This window comes from Pezoporus wallicus, unplaced genomic scaffold (genome assembly GCF_028554395.1).
Source record: "Pezoporus wallicus isolate ANWC-B61680 ecotype Strahan unplaced genomic scaffold, APGP_CSIRO_Pwel_v1 contig_5767, whole genome shotgun sequence".
Classification (NCBI taxonomy): Eukaryota; Metazoa; Chordata; class Aves; order Psittaciformes; family Psittacidae; genus Pezoporus; species Pezoporus wallicus.
In genome coordinates, this window is record NW_026640599.1 from 5,749,954 (window position 1) to 5,775,485 (window position 25,532).

The window sequence follows — 25,532 nt, forward strand, 5'->3', positions numbered from 1 at the left end:
ACTTAATAATAACAGGGTAGAAAGAAAATTTGCCTGTGTTCCTTTGCTCAGCTTTTACTTTTCACAAGAGTCTGTAAGTGGCACAGCAGTACTTCTTAGTCTTGTTGGAAACCTGAGGCTGTCTAAAACTTTAATGGCATGCCTCAGTAATTCCCATTAACGTTAGCTCAAGTCACTCCTCTTACAAAGAGAGGAAATCAACTCCTCTGTAGTTTGTGTGTTGCAATTTAAAAGTAAAGGGGAATACTATTTTAAGTGACGGCTGAACAGCTTAAGTAAAAGACGTGCTTGAAATGAAATAAACTTGACATGCAAGTCAGTGGGTAATCAGATGTATCTATTCACATTTTAAAAAGGCTGGAATTACAGAAAGCATTTTTAATACTGAGTTCTTTGAAGTGTGTGCCATGTGACTGGATTTAGGCTGAATTAATAAACACTGACAAAACATGATTTGATATGACCTGATGAAACAGGACATACGCAGAGAATCAGAATTTAATTACACAGGCATAAACAGCAGCAAATAATACGCAGGATTTATTTAACATTCAGCTTACTGTGCACTGTTAATTGTTTAATATAGGTAGTCAAAGATGCAAAACACTGTATTATAGTTGTTAACAATTGTTTTTTTAAAAAAAGTAATTACTGTGTTTTATTTGTTCCTGAGAGTGCTTTTCAGCTTTTGCCTTCTTTGCATTATAGAAAGTAAACATGATAGTATTCATTTAACAGATTGTTTAGTTAATTTACTCCTCTGTAAGGCAGATTAGTTTAGAAGGCAGTTGTTTCTGACTAGGCATTCTGTTTGTCACTTGCATTTTCATTAAGGAATTATTATTGATCTAGGGTCAGGACAGCTCGTTCTTTAGGATGATAAATAAATAGATTATAATGTGGCACTTCCTCTGTTTGCATAATTCTTGTGGAAATTCCTTGGTAAGACCCCAGTAACATTTGTATCAAGTAGGGTAGAAAGGAAATGTTTATTGAGCAAGATTTGAAATCGGTGTACCTGAACAGTTTGAGAAAAATAATAGGATACAAGGATGGAACTAGCACAGGCAGAATGATAAATATGTTGTCACTTATGAATATTTCTTGTTTCACTCTGGGAAAGAAATGAATGCATCTGTTTGTTTGAGTGACATCAGACATCATCTTATTGCAGGCAACAGTGCAGTTGGGTGCTGTTCTGAATGCAGACAGATAATTTTCCTGACATTAGTCCATGAGGGAAAAATAGTATTTTGTGCTGTCATATCACATTTGTAAAAATCCGACACCTAAACACAAATTAATGTGAAGCAGAGTAAGCAGGATTTCAATGGAGTACTAAGCAAAACCCATTGTTTCTCGTTTGTATTGCACAGCAGTAACAGAGGTTTACCTGGCACCTCTAACATGACATATAATTTTTTTAGTACATTCCAGGGTATAGAAGCTTGAAGTCAGATGTCTTTGTTCTCTAGATACCGGGCAAGATACATCCATGTATTGCCACTTTTAGTTGTGCTATGCAGAAACAAACAAGAACATTTTAGTGACTGGTTTCAGTACATAGAAAACGTAGTAGTATTTTCACTACTGCACCAACAGCATTTCACCTGACATCATTATACTTAACACTTGGCATTTAGTGTGTTCTAAATGTTTAAAGCACTTCACAAACATGCCTGAGAAGTAGTGGCGTAGGCTATTTTGTCATACTCCTAAATTTAATCAAATCAAGGTGAAGTTAATCTCATGCAAATATATACTGCTCTCTGCATAAAATGAGTTTAGAACCGCTCCTAGTAATTAGTGGGTAAGAAGCAAGTTGTGTGCATTATATGACAATGGTATTCCTTTATATACTGCACTGAAAACATAGAAACACAGAATCATGGAATGGTTTGGGTTGGAAGGGACCTTTAAAGATCATCGATTTCCAACCCCACTCCCATGGGCAAGAACAGCTTCCACTACACCAGGCTGTTCAAAGCTCCATGCAATCTAGCCCTCAACAACATGGAAATATGCTACACAAGAGGCAAAACTGGCTTATGCTGTTAAATGCCCTCAGAGCCAATCCGGCCCTTTCTGAAAAGAACGTGGAAGGTCACCTGGAACTAGATCTTATGGTGTACAATACAGGCGCTCAGATAAGGCATGGAAGGGCCAGTGAGGCTCTGTAGACTGTGTTACCCCTACTGCAGTGGCTGGCTCTGGGAATTATCTACCCTGTGGTAAGCATGAGGCTCTTTGTCCTTCTGTCAGTGAGAGATAAACCATACTGCATTTGCTGGTGATGGTAGGCAAGACGTAGATTTCCATCATAGTTTGCCTTATCATAATTATAATGTTCATGCTTGCAGACTCCTAGATCTATATTTAATTTTCTGGGAGTTGTTCATGGATGATGTATTCACCTATGAATCATGTAAGTTTAGGAGTCCAAGCCTATTTTTAGATGCTTCATGCTCAAATGACTACCTTTGTTTTGATCTCAGATAGCATGCTATATATGCTATATAAAGCTCCAGACTCTATATCTGGATAACTGGTCTAAACCTTTGGGTACTGCAGGGAGAACTAGATTCTTGTGGAGGGAATCGAGCACTACTCAATACCACAAATACATGCTATTGACACTAGAGATGCACCAACAGCTCTTAGAGGTGCACACATTTTAAGAAGTCAGCAGTTTCAGAGAAGTTACATTCAGCAAATAACTGCACTTTAGTCAAGATGAGTCTCAGCTGCACTCTTTGAGTTGCAAACCAGTTAAATAGCTATAACTTTAATTTTAGAGCCCTCTGCAGAGAGCAGTCAACAAGAGGGTTTTGTTATAGCAGTATTCAATAAAATTAGCTGGTGAATATTTTGTGTGTTGAAAAAGCAATGAGAGTCAAAATCAAAACCTACACAATATTACCCCTTAGACGCTTGTGACTCATCTTCTCCCAATCCTTGAATGATCTCCAAAATCCAACAAATTGGATTTTGCAGGGGGTCATGCACTCAGAAAGAGTGGCAGTGCTGTTCATGATACCGATAATCCTGTTCCTGGCACTCACATTTTGTGTGACACCTGGATTTTGCACCATATACACTGCTGAACTGATTTTGTGTTCCAGGGGTAAGGATCGTATCTTCTCTGGCCCATTACAAACACCTGGGGCATGAAGAAAATATTAAATAACCTCTGGGTTCTCTCCAAGCCACCCATGTGTGCTACCTGATTCCCACAAACTCATTTCAGGCTGCCAGACCACTTAGAATATTAGCATCTGCTAAAAAGCTTATTTTAACAAATTGATAGAAAGTGGAACGATTTTATTTAAGGTTTGGGTGGGTTTTTTTCAGCATTAATTGCCCCCCTCTCCTTTTAACATTTTCAGTGCATCTCAGCCATATGAACTTGATGCAGAAGGTGATACAACTCAACTGTAACACTGATCCATGGCATTGAACCTAGAATATATTGGTCAGGAAGCATGAAGGGGCTCTTATTTTTTTTTTTTTTTTTACACCTGCTGCTCCAGAAAACTCTCCCGATTGCCTGATGATGGTATAGGGCTGTGCTCTGAAACACAGCAACTATGTGCTTAGCCAGAAAGAGTTACAAAGCAGATTACCCCATATTTTTAACGTGTTTTTTGCACAAAGATTTTAGAATTTCTTGCTTAATTGACAAAAGAGCCACTTGGAATTCTAGGGAGGAGATCTGTTCAAATTCACAAATTGCATTTCTCCTCCCATTTTTATTATTCCTGTCCAAAGAGCAATGAAATACCTAGGAAGAATTTCCTTAAGTCTTTCAAAATACCTGTTTTGTTGTCTTTGTTTATCTTCACAGTGCCAGAAATGTTACAGCTACGTAGACAAACAGTTCTTTGTGGCTTCAACTCTTGACCGAGATTTAATTGTTAGATGTTATTATGGATGAAGGCAGAGTGTCTGCTGGAGAGCAGTACTGTGTGGTTAGGGCACCACAAAAAAAAAAGGGAAATTCAAGCTATTAGATGGCTCTCTATTTGTGCAGCTGTTCTGGGGTGATTACTAGCCCCCCCATTTGGCAACAAGTAGCTGACAGGATGAGTTGGCACATACAAAAGCCCTTGCCTGCTTATGTAACCAAAGAGAAGTATCTGTGAAAACAGCACATTTATTTGCAGTACCATCTCCCATGCTAGCTTCCTTACTCAGGAGTTTCCAAAATCAGCTCTTCCTAGTGTGGCCCTACTGCTGAGTGACATAGCAGAGTCAACTCTCCCCTGCACCCCCACCACACCACACACCATTTTGGATTTTATTACAAGTTACAATTATCATGTCTCTCACTAAATCATCAGAAGTAATCTATAGTATGTTTTAAATTCAGCTTTTCTGCGTGAAACTTCTGTGTACTGTAGTCTACTCTGTAATTGTGCTCTTTGCACTATAGGAAAGAAATACAAATCAGCGTAAGGAAACACATGGGTAACTGTGCTAGTCCCTCTGCAACAGACTATTCATAGGGCAAAAAGTCCACTATCCTTCTGAAATATTTTGTTTTTAAATAAGATCAGATCTTATTTTTTTGGTCAGGCATGGGTTTTCAAAAGCAATTTCTAGGCCAAGATCTTATCAGCATTATGATACTGAAGCTCCATTTACACCTGATGAGACAGTGTGTGAATCACCCATGGCACAGCACAGTCTAGCCTAACAGAGTGGTAAGATATGTTATGTTCTGCAGCTTTGTGTGCATCCTGCGCTTTAATTTGAAGACATCAATTTTATTTTACAATATAATGCTGGGATTTAAGGGGATTTGGACTTTACTAGCAGCATTGTCTTTCCATGCGACAGATAAGCAGAGGAGGGAGCAGAGAGACTGTTATCATGATTGACATGATTGCTTATTATATAGGAAACCCTCTCTCTGACCCCACACAATCATATTTCTTACCTCAGCTCCTATCAGAATAATACTGGTACTGACAAGGTGAGGATTTTCCCTTAGAAGTTAATAAAAATCACCACAGGAACATTTTCATAGAAAATTATTTAGTTTTCCAGTTTGCAACACTGTCCCATGCTCTCTGTCCTGACAACTTTCCAAAAGCATACAATGCCTTCATATACCTCAAACTAAATTTTCCACATTTAAAACAAGCCAATACATTGAAAAACAATCAATGCAGGAATGCTAACTGAAATAGAGCACATATCTAGAGAAGTTTTGAGTTTGACAGCTATATTGTAGGCAGAAGTCCTATAGACATTATATAAATAGTGCTAGAATCAGTAAACTTTATTAAACTGCACAATATTACTGAGATAACGGTGACTTCTCAAATTATGGCTGCATGCTATGTGAATCCAGTGAATTTGAAAGATTTATGTTCTCATGGGCATGATTACAATAATAACAATAGTTTCAGAGGCTAAATTATTGCAGCTTTTGTGGGACATGCAACCACTCTCATTATGGCTGACCCAATGTCCTTGGATTATAACTGTCCACTTTTCACCTATCCTTTTTCTTTCTTTCTTGCCCTTATTCCTGCTGCTCATTCTATCCCAATTTCCTTTCACTTTAGGGTCTTTTAATTACATAGCCTCAGATTCTTCTTATATTTTGGGATGGTTTCCTAACACTACTTGCTTTCTCATTCACTCCCAATCTACAAATTCAGTCTGAGGATTTAGACCTGGGTTTCCAATACTCTTATTTTTCTGTTGTATCTAAGGTATCTTTTTTGCACAACAAATAATAAAAACTACTAAGTAAATAATGAGGCCTGATATGGGTACTTTGCCATGCAACTGCAGGAAAAGAAGATAAAAATGACAGAGGGGAAAGGAGAGATGAAATACTGTTCTTCATGGAAAGGAAACAGGCGGTTACAGAATGTAACTGTTACATGAAATCACACTTGAATAGAATTTCATAGATTTGCTTGAGCAATAATTGGAAAATCATTTGCTGGCAGCTCATGCACTGGCATTGTGCATCTACAGACAGTGATTGCATTACAACGAGAAGTGGGATGCCTGTAATGAGAAATCCAGCACCCTGTTCCATGCCAGCTCCTGTGTTGTTAAGCAGTACATGAAGCAAAGCAAAGCACTGGAAGGAGCAAGAACATGCTGATAAAGAGCAGTACCTGAAACTCCAGCCTACATCTCACATTTTGCCATAGCAAAGAAGGCTCCACATCTCTAAGCTCAGCTTCAGCCCATTCCCACCTGACAGAAATGAAGCTGCAGAACATGATAAATATTAGGGAGTAATTGCAGGACTCAAAAAAAAAAAAAAAAATAAAAAGAGCAGACAGTTTGACTGTTCCATTTAACAGGACAAACCCAGTAGAATGTGAAAATTACCGGAATTGACATTCAAAATGATGACTCAGGTGCCTGAAAAAATAGAGATGGACTACAAAATGAAAAGCCCTTTAAAAGAAGAATGTCACTGGGATTTTATACTTTTTGTTTTTTCAGCCTTCTGATATATGAACAGTGTGTGTACCCTTCTTGCAGGCACAAATCACCCAAGAGAGGGGGCTGGGAGGAATAAAAGGAGATTTTAGTTTCTCCACCCTGTTTCAGAGCCACTAGCCTGAATGGCATTTGCTCCTGCATCGTGTAATGCTGTCATGGTTGCTGTGCAACTCCATCTCCCCTGCCAGTTTAATGGGGAACTTTGTTTGCGCTTAGGTAGTATTTCAATGTTATTTGAGCAGCTCTGAGGATCAGGAATTTAATCTTCCAAAGAAAAATGTACCACTAAAAATACTTTTACCTACATTGTCAGCTTGGAGCTTTCAGAAAAATACTAGATATCTTGCAATTTATGATAGCATCTATAGAATTGGCAATATGGGAAAGAAAAAAATAAATCCCACTTGTCTCACTAAATCCAACACTATGGGCTTAGCACAGGTATAAGACTTTTCACTAAAATGGCTCAAAGCCAAAGTTAGCAGTGACTGTGCCCATACTATATGTGTTATGGCAGTTGCAGCATAAAATCCTAGACTGTGAAGTCTCCTGTCCCAACAGCTGAGGTGCAGATGGGCGTAGCGTGAAAGAATGAAGGGATAAGAAAAGAAACAAAAATGTTATTTTTGGTACCATGCCCACATTTGTTGCTTTTCATGCTTGTGAAGAGATAATCATGTATTTTTAGGAGACGAAAGGGACTTGTACTCTTATCTCCAAGACTGTTTAAATTCCCAACACTGTTTCTTTATTTAATAAGGCTGGCCCCAGTTGTCATTAGAAAAAACTCTATGAGGAGGCTGTTGTTCTGAAGCCCACGCACAAATCACCAGTCTTTCAGGATAATTAATGAAAATTATATTCCCCTGTTTTCAGATACCTCATATTGTAATCCATGGAGCTTTTCTCTTGTGGGATCAGTGTTCTGTCCTGGGGCAAGTTTATTGCTTAGATCAAGGGAAGTTTTGAGTGAGCTGCAACACATCAGGCTAAGGAGTGACAGCTGTTTGTAAAGAGGTGTATTAGAATACAGTTTACCGGTTGCTGCAGATCAGGCAATATGTCAGATCCCAGTTAAAATTAGGTATTCTCTTAAGTTTATATATTAAAAAAAAAAAAAAAATCCTTGGATTATGTAATGTGTAAATCCAATTCCCTAAGGATTTAACACAATATTAGCAGTTCCCTACTTCAGTTCTGTGTTGCAGACCATTCACAAGCAGTCTGTATGTGTAGAACTCTGAAGCAGTTTTGTAGTATTGTAAGATTATCACAGAAGTGGTATGATGGTGAGCAGCATCAGTATTCAAAACCCTCAAGCGAAAGAATGAGATTGGAGATCATCTTGAGAGTAATCCGTTTACAAATATTTTATCCCTATTGATTTTTAATTTTTTTTTTTTTTTTGTGTGTGTGTGTGTGTGTGTGTGTGTGTATTAAAGGACCTTACCCTCTGCTGATGGTGCTGCTTTGGGGATTAGGTGTCAAACAGCAGACTGGTCTCAGAGGCTTAATACTCTGAAGAGAGATGGGAAAAGGAAGGGGAAAGAGTAGAGGACAGGCTAGGATGAAAAGGAAAGAGGCTGGGCTCTGGGTTATGTAGGTGTCAGATGGGACAGAGGCAGGGGAGATGGGCAGACATAGGAGAAGGCGGGGAAAGTACCCCCAGGGCCAGAGAAAGGACAGGACAAGGGCAGGAATGGGTAAAGTATAAATATAGGAAGCATAGTATCTCGGCCCCTGAGCTGAGCTTAGGAATTGATTGCACTGCAAGTAAATACCTCTGAGCTCCCTGAGCTGCATGTGTGTCAGCTCCCTTCACTGGCTTTCCTTTGCAGGACAATGGCTGGCAATGGCAGCTACATTTAGGGCAGCGGTAGCACCTGTGCTGAGCTATGCTGCTGGCCCATCTGAGGGCATGTCTACTCCCACCTGGACAAAACACTGACTTTGCAAAACAGCGTGTTCAGGTGTTAAAGATCACCAGCATAAGGGTTTCTGATTAATAACATGTTGTCAAGCTATTTATTTTTCCCCCACAGGATAGCTTAGTCTGGTTTCTATGACAAAAGAAGCTACAGCATGCAGGACTTCTGCCTTCCTGCCTGCAGAAGCAGGAAATACAGATCTCTGTATGATGCTGTAAGGGGGTTTCTGAGGTAGCCAGAAATAAAAGATGTTGAGCTGGGCTCAGAAGAGAGACAGGTCCAAATCTGAGTGATTTCTCTGGACACCAGAGAATGAAAAGTGAAACCAGAGAATGAAAGGAGAGTGTGTGGGTAAGTGAGGATGATGAATGAGATACCGACTGAAGAAATCCAGCAGTGCACAGCGCACTTAGAAAGCATTTGAAGTATCAACAAATACTGCTCAGAAGGTCTTTCATGTATGAGGGAATCCTCAGGAAGAGGGTCCAAACTTGAAGAGATGCAATACTGCCCTGGTGTAATTTGATTAGAGCCCTGCCTCTGCCACAGCATTGCTCAGTAAAATTACTGATTTTTTTTTTTAATTATTTTTTGTCACAGCGCTAGCTAATTGTTAATTCCTTGTTTTCTGGCTCTGATTCTGCATTTTTTTCTATTCATACTCTATTTGCACTGTTCAAAGGCTTGATTCTTCCTGACTGTGGGGTAGGTGAGGGAGCAGGGAAGGAAAGAAGAGAGTAACTTTACCTCTCCTCACAGGTGTCTTGCTGACCCAGGCATTGTGCCTGAAGTGCTGGGAAGCTGGAGACAAGATTCTCTCCTGCTCTCTCATCACTTATCTACTCAGATGGAAAATAGAACATGCCTAGCTCCAGAACTCTCTGTGAGTGACCTGTGTGAACTGAGCCTGGCTAATAGTGGGTAAAGGGTGCTTAGGTAGCTGAAGAGAGAATCAAGTCCTTGGTCAGCTACTTCTCCTTTTGGCTGTACAGATTGCCATAAAACACTTCCCATCAGTGTCTTATGGTGCTGTGCCACCAAATGTGTTGTTTATGCGTCTCAAACGCTTTGGTGGCAGGGTGCCTGAAAAATAAAATAATTGTTCTCTAGCAATTTATTCTATTTTATTAATGATTGTTCATCAATGTAATTGCCAGTTAAACTTGCACTTTGCAACAAAACTCCAGGAGTACTTCTTGAATTTGCTGAGTGTGAGATGTTCACTTTGCTGAAATGTATTCTGCCAATGACACTGATACTATAGGCAATGTGGGTTGCTGTATCTACCTAACACTTTACATTGCTGATCCTGTTTCTTCATTAATGTAAATATACAAGTAGTGTATGGCACCTGGGTTTGGAAATAGTTGCAGGATCATGTTTTTACTGGAAAAGTCAACTGCTATAAATTGATCCACCACCATGGCTTCAGTGGAGCTACTTCAGACTCCAACAGCTAAACATTTAGGGTGTAGTAATCTTGTAGAAAAGTGATTAATCTGTGGACAATACCAGGCTGTAAGCCTTGGTTCAACAGTTGCATTACCCCTACTAAAAGGGACTATGACTACAGAGGCAAAGATGTTAACTATGAATGGCTTCTCTGCTAAGATGAGCAAGTAGAGGTAAAGCTATAAGGGCATGATTTCTTGAATAGAAATTATGTTCCTTTTGTCAGGGTGAACAGTGTCTTTGAGTGAATTGAGTCTTTGAAACAGACACACAGTTGGTTAGGAAGAGAAAGAAGAGGTGTTAGTCTCTGTGCAAACCTATATAGTCAGCATTTTCTCAGCTCACCTCCAGAAGACAGTTTTTCTCTGTGAGGCTTGAAAGCTGCAACTGGATGTATTAACTTTCTCATTAGTTATATTATTAGTTCCTATATTAGACTAAGATGAGACCCACCCGCCCATGTATGTAGTCAACCCTCCAGATTATATGAGGTTCTTGGGGAGTAGAAGGGTGGAAGGAAACAAAGTCAGTATGCAGCCCACAGCTGACAGTGAGTAAATCGGAGGGGTGGATAGGCCATGCCTACTTCAGTAAAAAATGTAAAAAAATATGTATTTAGAAAAGCTGCATTTGTGTAAAGACATGTTTGAAATGAATATAAAAGATCTAAGCCATAATTAGGTGGTGACAGAAAAGAAGGAAGAGAGTTTGAAGTAGCAACATTTCAGGGGAAAAGGCAGAAGCAGTCTTTTGTTAATGCTGGGGATTAGCGAACTAATTAGCTCAATCTTCAATGTAGGAAATTACCTAATACAAATGACACTACTTAACATTTGCAGGGCACTTAAAATACTTAAATGAGTAAAGGGCAGACTTCCAATGATGTTTATGTATCTACTAGATGTACTTTTATCTTTAGATGGTGAATTTTTTCTCAATGCTTATGGTATTTGCTCCCAAAGGTTAAATGGGAGTTTATTTACTATGGTGGTGTTGAGAGGATGACTGGGGGATTTTATTCATCTCAGTGCACTTCACTGCCACAGACCACTCAAAAGATCTCTAATTTTCTGATATTACCATCTTCTATGTCAAAGACTGTGTCAAGAGCAAAATATTATGACTTTCTCTAGGTATCCCACTAGTAGGCAAAAGCAGTGATGTTGAATGTCATTTTTGATCAGGTTGAGACCATTTTGATCTCTGTTACCTAATCATCTTCTTGTCATAGTGATTTGATGGCAGGACATTAGGGCTATAAAAACCCAATCAGGCCATCCCTAAAGAGTCACATGACAAAGAAATAAACTGGAAGAACCTGAATCAACTATATGTAGTGAGAAGCACAAAACCACTAGGGGAGACAGAACTTAGTGAACTATTTCTCCATAGAGATCACATTTGTCTGTGGGACAACATATTTTCAGAGTTAGCAGCTAGCCTGTGGGTTCATTGGCACTATTAAAAAATTGTTCTCATTGTACTGTGTCAGCATTTCGGTGTACATTCAAATCAGAAAATTTAGTTCTCATCTTTTTATTTATTTGCTTTCTTTGTGTCAAGATGGCTTTATATACTGAAGTTTATCTGGAATAAAAATTTATTCTTTTTATATTTGAACCAAAATCTTAACAATTCTGTTTTTCAAAGCAGTCAGTTGTTTGTAATGATATCATCCAGTATCTTGGTTTGTTAAAAATGGTTTCCTCTCCCCATATAAAAAATAAAAGAAATAAATCAGAGAAGAAATCTTGAAACAGATTTCAATCAAATGTGGAAAAGTAAATTAAAAAAAAAAGGGGGGGGGGTAGAAAGATACATTAAGAATGTTCTTATCTAAGTGAAATTAGCCTTTATCTGGGACAAAACAACTGAACTACTAAGAGAGAAATTTAGTTTGTATGATAATGTTCCTTTAGGCTTACTTTCTTCTATCTGCACTCTTTATCTTTAAATGCTATGTGATTCTTGCTTCTACTGTATGATTTTTTTCTTTCTTTTAATTGCTAAGCAGTAAGAATGAAGTGCTGGAAATAGATCTCATACACAACGAAAGCACCGTCTGTTGCAAAAACCCATACTTGTTTTCTTCCTTTGCTTTTCCAAAACAAAGCTTAAAAGTGTGTGTCCCGTGATGAGACATTTTAGCTTTTGCATTATTTGGGTTCAGTAATGCACATCAAACATTCACTGGTACATTAGTGGAGAGTGTTTCTTACTATCCTGATGTTGTCTTCTCTGTCTCTGTTCTGCTCAGCTGTCACAGCCAGTGAGTGCCCAGTTTGCTCACACATTCTGTCTTCACAGTTCTCACATCCCTAAAATTTTAGAGGGGAGAGTGAGCCCAGCCTCTGAGTTGTTAAGATTTGTTTTTGATCCTTTAAACTCTAAATATGGGACTTTGGATAAAACCTATAGATTTCTAACAAAAGCTTCTTTTTCTTTTCTTTCTTTTTTCTTTTTTTCTCCCCCCCCCCGCCTCCCATTTTAGGCTTACTTTAACCTTATCCTGTCCCATGGACTTGAAGAATTTTCCTATGGATGTACAAACATGTACAATGCAGCTAGAGAGCTGTGAGTGTCCAACTGCTTTTTCTGTTAAGAATGAGATTTTACCTTCACATTTGGTGGTTAGATAGTATCTACAATATTGTATTTATGTGGTGAAACTCAATATTCCTATTTTGTAAGGGAAAATCATGGAGGAACAGTGATTTAACTGTCCATGAATGTGTCATGCAGGTCCCTTGTCTCTGTGCTGTTCCTGTTCTCTTCCCTTTCTGCCTCCTTGGGCACTTCACCTCACTTCCAGCAATAACCACAACAATGCTGTGCAGGAGAAATTTTTAAATCTTGGGAAAGTAAAAGCAATTAGTACACAGTCAGGGATTAGTACACATGTCTGATTGAGACATGCTATAGTCTTTTGAAAAATGAAAGCAACATACCTAATAAAGCAGAAGTCTTATTAGTATATTTATGCTGGTAAGCTAAACATGGCAAAGGCACGGACTTGGGTACTAGCATGCACCCATTCGTACCATGTAGCTGTCAGCACAAACTGTGGCACCATTTCAACCTGTACCAGGTAACAATCAGACAAAACCAGGGGCAGCTCAGATAACAGCACGCAATAGCAATCGTTCCCAATAGTCAGTAGGTGCCAGGTCACCTTGGGTTTTTTGGGGAGGGGAGAATAGGTTTAGCTGTATGGATATTAGCTGTAGGCTACCACCTGCCTTTGTGCCCAGAGAATTATAGATTTATAGAATGGTTAGGGTTGGAAAGGACCTTAAGATCACCTACTTCCAACCCTCCGACATGGGCAGGGAGGCATGCTAGACTATGTTGCCCAAGGCTCTGATTTACCCATAAAGATGTAGCCATTGCAGTCAAAAAGATTCTTGTGTGAATCAGAGCCTCTCTTTTCCCTTCACACCTCTCACTGGTTAGCTCACAGGTTTATAAAAGCTGCTGTTTTCTTTTCGGCAAAGGCAGTTTAGAAACCTTCGTTTTGTTGGTGCATACCAACTCCATCATCAAAGATGATGAAAATAAAGCAAATAAATAAAGCAGGCTGACATGTAAGCACAGAGAAATGTCATTTCAGTTGTAAACGGTATCTTTGATGGGCCAGCAAAATTACTTTTTAGTGGCAAACTAGGGCAGTATTTCAGAATGCTGCTACTTGATGCTACAGAATAATAGCGCAGTAATAGTAACTGGCAAGTAACAGCAGTAACACCGCTGTTAACCTGACAGTTTAAAAATATAACACGTATTGCAATAAAACACATGCTTCTTGGACATAATAATATTTGTTTTTGATGTTTTCCAGTCAGCTAACATCTAACAAACTCTAATTTCTTTATTGTAGTTGGCTACACTATGAATGATCTGATATTTGAGTGGCTAAGTGATGGACCTGTGCAAGTTGCAGAAGGTTTAACCTTGCCACAGTTTATTTTGAAAGAAGATAAAGAACTTGGTTATTGCACAAAACATTACAACACTGGTAAGCATTATACTATGTTTGTTCTTTTTTCTACAATCACCTTAATGGTATTTTGTGTCAATTGACAAAGGAAAAAGAGGTAAAACGAAAAAAAATTGAAATCAAAAGTCTTTTCAGCCACACTTATTTTTTACATCTAAAAAAAAAAGAAGAAATATTCTCCCTTTTGATTTTGTGTTTAAAAGATTTTGTTTCCAAATTTTCTTTAATTTCATTGAAGATATTTTAGTATACATATTCTAATATTCTTAAAATCAGTAAGGAATTTAAGGTCTTAAAAAATAATAAAAAAATCTAGCTGTCTTGATTTCCTTAAAATGGAACAATTTAACAAAGTGAATCTTTTCTTAAATATTGATTCATCACTTTTAAAGTACTGATTTTTTCTGAACTTGATATTTTTCTCCAGCATATCAAATTGCCAGTGAGGAAAAATATAAAATTTTCACCAGCTTTTATGTGTGGTCTAATTTATGAGGCATAGTATTTGAAAGGACAATGCTTTCATTGCTGATATGAATATTGTACAGGCATGGGAAATTAAATGTTTGTTTACTACTCCAGTGTTTTTCTCATATTTGCTGTTTTGAAGTCTCAAATGCTGTGTTTTCTGTCTTTAGCTTTACAGAGAAGACAGAACTCTGTTAAAATTTTGATCTAGCTGCTTGGAGTTTATTTAATGGGGACAGCACTTAGAGAACAGTTTGCTGGGTGCTTGCTGGGATTAAATATAATCCCTCTCATCTAAAATAGCTTTTTCATGATTTCATCATAAGAGTGAATCCAGTTGCATCAAATACATTTGTTTTGCTGACTGAAATAATACAGCATGAGAGGTTCTGCTTCTGCCAAAAATAAAGTCACATTAATTTCTTATGAATAGACAGGTACTGTTTTTCATTTTTATAAATGCAGCTTTGCATTTTGGGGCCCAAAGTGCCAAGGAAAGAAAACTTCACGATTACACAGTCTAAGACCTGTGGAAAGGGGGACTGCTGTGACTTCTCATACTTAGAGGGGATAATCAAGAGTAAATTCCAATAAGTATATATAAAACATAAATTATTTCCCACCGTATGACTCAAACTCTGAATAACAGAGTTCATCTTCTTTTCTAACTACTTTGCAGGGACAAATACTGAAAGTAAGGGAGAAGGGAGATCACAGGCAATAGCTTCCTTATATATCTAGGAAGACTCCCCACAATGGATAAAAAAAGCTTCCATTATATGTAATAAAACAAAATAAACGTGTAGGTATCAGAAGTTGAAAGTGTGTAGTTTGGCAAGGGGAACTGACAAGCAGTATTCAAGCAAAAAAAATTTTGCTTAGAGGCACCCACATTCTGCCTTCTCTGTAGTGTGCTCCTTCAGATTTGGTGTGAAATTAAAATGTGAATAAAAGCTGTACTATTTAGCTTTGTCCTGCTTACACTGTCCAGGTTGTGCCCCAGGAATCTGGAGAGCATTCAGCAGGTAGGGCTTCTTTCATGCCATGGCCACCTCACTCCTCTGGAGTCCCCTTGAGGGGACAGGATCAGTTATTATCCATGTCTCAGAGTCTGCCTTTAGAGTCACAGGTCCAGCCACTCATTTCAGAGCTTCTGTCCTGCCAGAAGGTACTATTCAGTTCTTCTCCCCTGCTTTCTTTGTCAAGCAGCCTCTGCATTGTCCTTTGTGCCAACTCTCACACGCTGCCATTCAGCTTTCTAGACTAGCAGAAAAATATGTGTACATCACAAAAGGAGGAAAAAATAGCTCATTTCTCCCGAAAGGATGAATGAGAAACAAGGCATCTTCATGCATTTGACCAACCAGCACAAGAGAGGTCCTCTGAAACCATAAGCATGAAACCTCAGGAGTGACAGTATTTATCATACTTGGTGTAGTCTGCCTCAAATGACAGCCTTCACAGTACCTAACCCACAGTAATTCGTAGAAAAGTCATGGTGACTGCATCAGTAGATGTTGCAGCTCAGGGCTATGCATCCCCCACTGAACAACTAGCTCTGCTGTCAGGCAATCCTAAACTTCCATCCTCTGCTACCCCTGTGGAGCAGCTATCTGTTTGAAGAATCACTCCCCTCCCACAAAGAGATTGTTGTGGGTTCCTGGAATTAGACTATTGACAAAATTCAAAGTAGGTCTTGAGTTGATTCTGCTGCAAAATGTTATCCACAGATACAGGCAAATGACATGACCAGAATGAGAAGGTGTGTGATATATCATAGGGCTGTAAGACTAGCAGTTTTTAAATATTTTTTTTTTTAAATACATTTTCTTAATCTCATGTCATTAAAATAGGAAAATGCCGTCTCCTTTTAGGACTAAACATATTTGACTAAAATAGAATCTCACTGAAATCTGAGAAAAAAAACACAAAAAAACATTACATTTTCTGGAACATATATATTCTGGAGGTGAAACTGCTGTGCTAATATTTGTTTTCTCAGTTAATGTGAAGAACTGGGTACAGCTTACTTCAAAGGTCCCATGCGTCCCCCAGGCTAGTGTGAAACAAATGGCTGACTTGCAATTGTGTATCAGGACCTGGTTATACTCTTAGATTAGGAAACAGGCCATGCACCTGACTTATGTTTGTAAAATGAGATAAAAATGTGCAAAAAGCATTTATGAAAGTAATTTCATGTTCTAGGAAAGTTTACATGCATTGAAGTCAAGTTTCATTTGGAGCGTCAGATGGGATACTATTTAATCCAGATGTACATTCCTAGCCTGCTGATTGTCATTTTGTCCTGGGTTTCTTTCTGGATCAACATGGATGCTGCTCCAGCTAGAGTCGCACTGGGTATCACTACAGTTTTGACAATGACCACGCAAAGCTCAGGATCAAGAGCTTCCCTCCCAAAAGTAAGGAAATAATTTCACACCACCAATTTGTTACTAGCAAGAAGTATTTGTACTACTCTTTAAGTATCTCAAAGATCTGTGTAAATTTGCATCTGATAAGGATACATGAGAAAGTGGTAACAATGTGATGTTAAACTTGCAGTCCTCTTGCATTTGGATTCAGGCAGGTTTCTGCTGGTTTGTGGGACGGCTAGAGGATTCAACCGTATGGATTTTTAGAGTTTCTGCTGATTCTGAGACTTAGTTTTCAGTATGTCAAAGCCAGATTTTCTGAAGTATTTGGGTACCTAACTGGATTTCTGAAAGTGCTTTCATTCTGTTTGACTGGGTACTTTATAAACTCTGGTCTTTTCTAGAATGTTAGACTTCATGATAAATTGGTGTTTCTAGATGTGGCACTTGGTTCAACGTATATATAAACATACATAAAAGACAGGTATATATAAAACACACACACATATACGTATATAACACATGTATACACCTAGAAGGTTTCTCTGGAGAATCTTTTCAGTGAGGAACTGCTGATGTCTTTGCTTCATGTCAGAATTTGTCCACGTTCTCATTCAAGTGTTGTCTGCAGACCTTTATCTTTTCTATGCACAAAAATACACTCACTAAAATTTTGTGTTATTTTTTTTTAATCCAGGCCAGATGCTGTAGATGGTTTTACAGATTACAAATTGGATTCTGTGTTTAGTCACGCTGACAGCTCTTTTCAGCATAGGCACAGCCTGAATGCTTCTGCTGATAGTAGTCCCAGCAGAATTTCATGTGCATGCCTAGGTTTTACAGTTTTCAGGGATAGAGCTCAAAGGTAGGTCAGTTTACAATAGTCTAAGGAGTCATGAGATATAGTCTCTCTTTACAGAAGTCCAGCATCACATGGATTGGGATCACAGCAGCAATGAAAAGCACAGATTTTTGAGTGTTTGTATAGAACATGATCCATTCCAAAAAGCATGTTGTATTTTGTGCTACTTTATCCTCAGAATCACATTTAGTCACATTCCAAATACTGTGATTTGTTCAAGTGGAGTGTGTATATATATATATAGATATAGATATATATATAGGGCAACTTCAAAAACTGCACAGATTGCGTTACTCTTTTGTTGGTAATGAGAAGATATCACTTAAAAATCTGGTGACTAAAACAGTTGATTCAGCTTCACTTGTTCACTTGGAGATATGTATAATTTTCCATGCAAACTGAAAGTCTTTTGTATATTAACTTCACATCCATTTCAAATGGATAATTTCTTAAACATTTTTTTCAGACAATTCAGTCAATATTGCGAAGTGAACACTCTGAAAAGAAAGTCAACAAAGAGATAATGTTGGCAAGGAGCATACAGACTCTGTACATAGAAAATTTAAAGTCAATGAACACTGTGTCTAGGTGGTACTGCATGAATCCATGTGTTATATTTCAAGTTTCTTCCAAATTAACTGGAATTAGAGATGGTACAATCACGTTAGTGGAGATTTCTATCCACATTTCCAACTGGGCAAACATAAGCTGCCAAGAAGCTCTGCAGTGTTAGCATGCCCAAAATGCTGATGCTTTAGAAATACTTTTTGTCATATGCCTTTGATCCAGCTGAAATGTTTTTTGCTTTTGTATTCTGCCTTGTTTGAGCAGAAAAGTATTTGCTGGATAATTTTCTGGGCTTTTGCTAAGTAGAAGAAGTGGTCATATCCAGAATTTGTTGATTGTGTCTATTTGAATAGTGGAGAGTTTCTCCTCCAGCCTCAGGAATAAATACATTTTCACAGCAGCTATCAGAGAACAGTGATGCTCTGACCCTACTCCATCTTCTCCTTTCTTATTGTGTTCTTTTGCCAGAAGATAAGCACTAAGGGAAAGTACCTCACCAGGTAGCCCAACACCTTATTTCTGTCAGGCCACATCCGATTGTTGCAATTTCATTGTGTAACTCAGCTCAGCTGTACTTTAGTTTTATTCTCTATATAAGTGAACTAACATGCATGGGGAATTTTGAAGGTTCTGACTCCTGCCTTGGATGACACAGGTGCCCAAAGAAACATGGGACTGACCAAAATAAAAGTGCTTCAAAATGGGCTTTGTGTGCAAACACATCCCACCATCAGTATCTGATTCCTTACACAAAGCAGAAAGTTTTTGTTGTTGCAGGCACATAGCTATTTTAAAACCTCTTCTGTAACTTACTACCAAAATCTGTCCAGCTGAAATGCATTTAGAGATAAAAATAAAAACTGAATCAAATCACTGTTAAGTCCCCAAATGGGTCTTTAAAAGTAATGGTTTTTTTTAAGTCCTTCTACATACTGCTATGACACGGGAAGTTAGGCTGTCGATAAAACATCCATTTAAAAATTGCTCCAAGCATGAATTCTAACAGAATAAGATATGACAGGTTTATTTTTGCGAGACTACTGAAAGAGATGCAACCTTGCTTTCTGAAAGCAATAAAGCAACCTACATTTGAATATAAAAGTTCTATTTTCCCCCATCCTTCTTTTTGTCCTGTTCTTAACAACACACATCTATACAACTTAACTTTACAATTTACCTTCAGTTTCATACTGCCACATGCTAAGAGCTTCTTCTCATTCTTCTCTATTTTAGCAGCTCTTTACCACGCACACACAAGCAAAAAAAAAAAAAATAAATCAAATCATTAATCATTAAAATTCACCACTTTAAAAGGAACCTAAAACACAGAAGAACTGTGATAAGATTACTGGTCAGATATTCTGTCTGTTTCCAAGTTACTATATAAATGATTAAAGTGTTACTGTTCAGAAGTAATTACATACATATTGTTCTCAACCCTGGTACAGGATTACATGACAGAGTTCTGTTTACTTAGAACTGCTCTTTTCTGTATTAATAACCAATATTCATTGTTATACACAGATTTCATAATGACATTAAGCACTCTGGTGTCAAAAATTAAGCATAAGATTGAGACTACTAAAAAGAAAAAAATTAAAGAAAAGGAAAAAATGCAATTAATTCCAACTGAGGTTCATGTTTGCTGCACATAAGGGAAACACCTAGAAAGCCTCTTCTAAATTAAGTGCAATTATATTTCTTTGGTAAATTCTGTAGTATTTCTGTAGAATTATTATCTTTGGAGTGGTTTAAAATTCTGGGTAAGAATAGAGGGTTACATTCCAATGTAAGCAACACAGTGATAAAAAAATATACTTTTTTTTTTCCTTATTCTTCCACAAAGTTGATTTCTTTGTTATAAAAGGTGAGAATAAACCATGAGAGAGGTTATATCCCAGAAAAGCTAATACTGTTCTCTAGCGCCTGTTTCAGAAAGCAGAAAGGTTCTCTTCCTCTACAGTTTTAACATAAGCTGAGAAATACTGCATCCTGCTTCCTTCATGGAGACGAAGTAATGATTTTCTGTATAGGGAGTATCTGCAAAAAAGTACTCACCAGGATGTTAAAATCTATTACAGTGATGAAATTATTTTGTGTTTGTTACAGAAGCACAGTGAGGGGTCCTGTAACCAGAGTTACCCTTACTGGTTGTGTTAGGAGGTGGTGAGGAACTCATCCAGAAAGCTGGGCTTGAATACCTTCTCTGCAGTTCAGCTAATCCATTGCTGGGATGCCCAAGAATGGTGATCCAAAATAGCAGGGTTTCTATGATCAGTTCCCCTTCCCACACATTCATATGTGTACATCTTACCCACATCTGATATTCTGTGTCTGGATTCCTCTGGTTTTATTATCATTTTCCCCTTAGGGTCTTTGACTAGATAAATGTTTATGCACCCAGCTACACCAGAAACTCTTGCCGATCAGCCAGCTGAGCAGAAATCCTGGTTGTCAGCTGGGTCATCAGTGTGGCCACACACTGCAAGGAAAACCTCATGAAACCCTGAGCTTTCTGTGTGAGCTCCAAATATGAACCAGGGAGCCTGCTTGCAGCTAGGGTCTGTGGGACTTGACCTATGCAGAGAAACTCTACGGCACACAAATCAGGAATCTGATGTAACCTACCATACACCCATGCAATACACACTTAGATCCAACGCCTTCTGGAAGTATCAGACCCACAGCACAAAAATGGCAGTATGTATTAATCAAAATACAGATTAAGGCATGTCTGAGCATCATGGGAGACATGGAGACATAGAATATGCCTTCATGTATTTTACAGTCCCAGCTGTATATAAGCTGGGGGAATAAAGGGAAGGATATCAATGTGCAATAGTGCAGAACGGTTGAGAAGTGTTAGAAAAGAATTCTTCAGAGAATCAAATGACCATTCTCTTGTTATTCTATTTATTTTTATACATCTTCCCTTATGTTGAATCAACAGAATCAAAAGTTTTCAAGCACTTTCAAATGAAGCATTTGAAATAATAACGAGTTCTCTATTGTGCTGCTAACTGGGTATTTTTCAGATTGCTTCCTTCTTAAAACACTTATATAAACCAAACCTTAGCAACAACAGCCCAAGAAAATGAATTCCTTCTAATGCTATAATGCAAAACATTTGAGGACATTTTAAGTCAAGTAAGTGATAGCAACTGCATTTTACACAGTTGCATAGCATTCATATTGTGTTACTTTAATGCACAGTGCTTGATGAATGCATGTTTCTTCCCCAGGGAGCAATCTCTGCAGAAAAAAAGTCTCATTCAAAGCTCACTGAAACATCTGGGAGTCCTTCCATTCACTTCATTTGGCTTTGGATCAAATGCATTACCAAATGCAATAAAAGCATTTTATTCTAAAAGGTGCAGAGACTTGCAAAAACAAAGTCAATGAAGTCTGTGCCCTTTGGCAGCAAATGACTGCTTTCATATGTTTTTCACTATCCCCAACATATTTGGGAACTTCAAGATTCTTTGGGTTCTGGCAGACCAGTCTGAGAAAGTAACCTCTCCCTTTTTGGATGCCAAAAGTTATGAAATAAAGAAGCTCCAAGAATACATTACATTTTATATTTTGAATTAAAGTTAAAATGATGCCATAATTTTTTTTTTTTTTTGAAGGAAGAAACAAGAATAACAGTAAGAAAAAGGAATAGATGCTGTTAGCAGAAATTATATTCTTCGTTCATTTGTTTTCATAGTAAGTAGAGAACCTAAGGTGATAGCTTACTCTTTCATGAAAAAAAAAACCCAACCTGAGGTGATATGTTTTCGTGCAGCATTGTGGTAAAAAAGCAGTAATTGAAGTAACTTGGAATGGAACAATTTTTTGACAAATTACTTTTACTCTAGTCTCAGGATCTGAAAATAAAATATAGGAGTAATTCAGTGATCACGAGATATGTTAACTGGAACTTGGATTATGTGGATATCTAAGCACATCATATGCTGCCTGAAATAATTAAGCTAACCCTATTTTTATTAGATGCTTACAAATTCCTGTTGGAGACCTAATGGTCCTAAAACATTGCCTTGATAATTAATATGCTTGCACATATTTATGTACTCTGATAAGGGAACTGCAAACAAATTTCCACTTTACAAAAAATCATTCAGGGGCCTTGAGTGGATTAAAAAAAAACTCATCCTAGTGGTTGTCAGTTTTCTTGACCCTTATAAAAGTGGGCATGCTGTCCAAACACTTGGCAAGTCAGGCTGTGCTCTCAGGTAACCATGAAAATCTGCTCTTTGATCATGTGCCTACGTGGAAACGTTTTAGCACTCTCTTGTACATTTCCAATATTCTTATATAACTTTCTTTTCCCTCCCCATTACAATTTTAACATATATTCCTTCTTTTACTTATATTAAGATACCAAGAGACCTGCTTTAGCCCCTTTTTTTCTTTTTCTTTTTTTTTTTTTTTTGAACTTGGTTAAGCTAGGCACAACTAAATCTTATATTCAGACAATGTTTTCAATATCCATTGTTATATTATATACAGTATTTGAATCTGGATACAAAGATCTCTTCTACATTACATAACAAAAGACATCACATAGACTGAACCTATTTTTCAACAAAAAAAGTTCCAAAATAAAACAAAGTTTATAAGTAAGTGAGCATGTGTTTGCTTATTGCAACTTATTGAAGCAGTTACTTGAGCACAAACTGATCGTGACTAAATATCGTTCTGTGTGTAAAATAATCTGTCCTACAAAATATTAGCAGATAAATTACTGTCAAGATCCTTATAAACACCTGCTCATAAATTCTAGTTCAAAAAGGAGTTTTGTTATTCTGCTCTACAGCTTTTTCATATTCCATTTCTTTATTCTTACTTCTTCCCCCTTTACATATGTTTTGTCATGTATGGTTTAGAGGTAAAATGTTAATGTGTTTGTGCTTGAGGTCAAGAGGGTGTTTGAACTGCAGTGGAAGACGTGTTATATGTATCAGATGATATGTGATGTAACACAGAGAAGTTTCTAGCCACTTCAAGTATTAATAGCTGGGGCCATGCTAATACCAGCTTGAAAATATGTACTTAGCCCTAAGGAAAAGAGTCTGTGTTGCCCAGAAACTTCTCTGCTGCCGCCACATACATCAGCTGGTCTTGTAAAGACACCTTCCCTTCTTGCAAATCTTGCACCTTTAGGATCTAGTTTGACACATAGATAGCCTATGAAGTTACAACTTCGGTGGGAGCAATATCTTAATTAAAGCAATGTTGGACAAGCTTTGGCGCAGTTATATATGCTGTGATCATGCATCCATTATAGGAAGATTTTTTTTTTCTCCCATTCCACAACCATTTCTAATTTTATAAAACCTAAGGTTTGTGTCTGCTGCACAGGTAGGAAGACAAAATACAGCAGGTTCTATGCTTCTTGTGAGAAGAGCAGGATGAAGAATGACATAGATGTTACAGAGAGCATATAAATCTGTTGCTAGAAATGGCCACATTAACCTGTTTAACTTGGCCATAGATGTTTTGAATTTTTGGGTCTTACAGTGGTTATGTATAGATTCTAGTGAAATACTTGCTGCCCTTCATTCTGTGCAAAGCTAACTGACTGGTATGTTGTCTGATAAAGACTAATACATCTATAGCAGGTTGTACTCCATGAAAGTAAAAAAATAAATGACTGAGTAAATCAGTCACTTTTTCCGCTGTACTAAGCTAAACTTTAGTTCACTTTTCTGTATAGGAAGACAGTGGTATTTACTGTAGTACAAAAACAGTGGTTGCTGCCATGCGTGACAGCTAAAAATACACAATAAAATGTGTCTGAATACCTTGGGGATGTAGTTTGAGTACTCCTGGCACTTCCTCAGCAGGTTTTATAATGCAGTCATCTGGGAGGGCTGGCATTCAGAGGAACTTATTTCAAGCATCAGAGAAGAGTTGAAGTCATTGTGCTCACCAGTCTGGTGGCTGTTTCATAACCCTGGCATGGTGCTGGGGCTCTCTGGCTCTGTTGTTGCACCCTCCAGGACCTTCTGGCAGCTTTTAGCAGCTCTCTGAGGAACACTCCCTGACGCTCTTTCACATACATAAGTACTGCAAACCCACTCTGAAGCAACAACACACGCTGTTGTGGCTCATTCATTTCAAGTAATTGCAAGCCTTGACTCTATTAGATCATCTAGGAGTATTACTTATGAATATCCTCTGTTAATATTTAATCAGAAAAAATGTTGATGGGACCCCCTGGAGTCTGGGAAAATACACTTTAATTTGAAGTGTACCTTAAGGCTGCCACCTTCCTGTCTGAACATCAGTGAGCACTGCACATGGCTGTTAAAACAGCTGAGCCATCAATGTCTTATTCCCCAAAAGTTGTCTTTGGGTTACAGCTCAACTGCTTGAATTCCATTGCTTGAATGACAGGTCTTTGGTTTTGTTTTTTTCTTTGGGAAACATTTCTGTGGCAAAAATACCATCGATACTGATGCCTAGAACTATTAACACATTCCTCTTGTCTCCCACTACCTCAGAAAGAAAAGAGAGAGAGGCAATTTCCTTTTTTCCATGAAAGCATCAAAACAAACTTCTGCAGGAGGAAGAATCAAATGACTCAATATCTTGTTTTTACATATATTTGTGTTATGATATGACTATGAAGTAGTTCTGGGCAACCTGGTCTAGTTGAAAACGTCCCTGCTTATTGCAGGGGGGTTGGATCAGGTAACCTTTGAAAGCCCCTTCCAATCCAAACTATGATTCTATAGAATCATACAATCAACTACGTTGGAAAAGACCTTTAAGATCACATCCAACCATTACCCCAGGGCTGTCAAGACTACCACTAAACCATACCACTGGAGACCTAATCCACATGGTTTTTGAACACTTCCAGGGACAAATACGATTCTATGACTTTAATTTGCCAGTAGTGAGGTGCTCTATTCCTTGTTGCTGTAAAATCAGCTTTGGAAAAAAACAATTCTGAATTAGGCATTGGCAAGAAAACAATATAATTTTGTTTTAAGTCATGGGAATATATAGTAATGCGCTCTAGAATGCCTCATTATTCACAGATCCTAGTAGTAAGGTTTAAAAACCTGATGAAGTAGTCTCTACTCCTCATTATTTCTTCTTCACAGAAGCTTGGAGTTAACTGAGATATCTTGTCTCAAAGAGAAGGGAACATGAAATCAAAGAGCTTTGATCCTCAGTAGCTTCTATCTGGTGCTAGGCTTCCCTGCCTGTGAGAAACAGACATAGTGTGCTGTCTTTCCTTATTCTATCAAAGGTTAAGGCTCTGGAGAATTGTGCCAGAGCTCTCAGTACGTCAGGAGAGAAATGTAAGTGAATAAATCACAGCAGAAAACATAAGTTAGAAAAAAGGAAGAACCCATAACAAATGTTCCTTAGTACACGTATTCACAGAATGG

General features: G+C 37.9%; 1 protein-coding gene across 4 annotated transcripts in view; it reads left to right on the top strand.

Moving 5' to 3' along the window:
- GLRA2 (glycine receptor alpha 2) overlaps positions 1-25,532 on the top strand; it is a 125,145-nt gene that overhangs the window by 27,931 nt on the left and 71,682 nt on the right. For all 4 annotated transcript variants that reach the window (XM_057419570.1, XM_057419571.1, XM_057419572.1 and 1 more), the window contains 3 exons: positions 12,349-12,431; positions 13,735-13,872; positions 16,528-16,742. In XM_057419570.1, the coding sequence (XP_057275553.1) occupies positions 12,349-12,431; positions 13,735-13,872; positions 16,528-16,742 (436 nt within the window). The remainder of the gene's footprint in view (positions 1-12,348; positions 12,432-13,734; positions 13,873-16,527; positions 16,743-25,532) is intronic.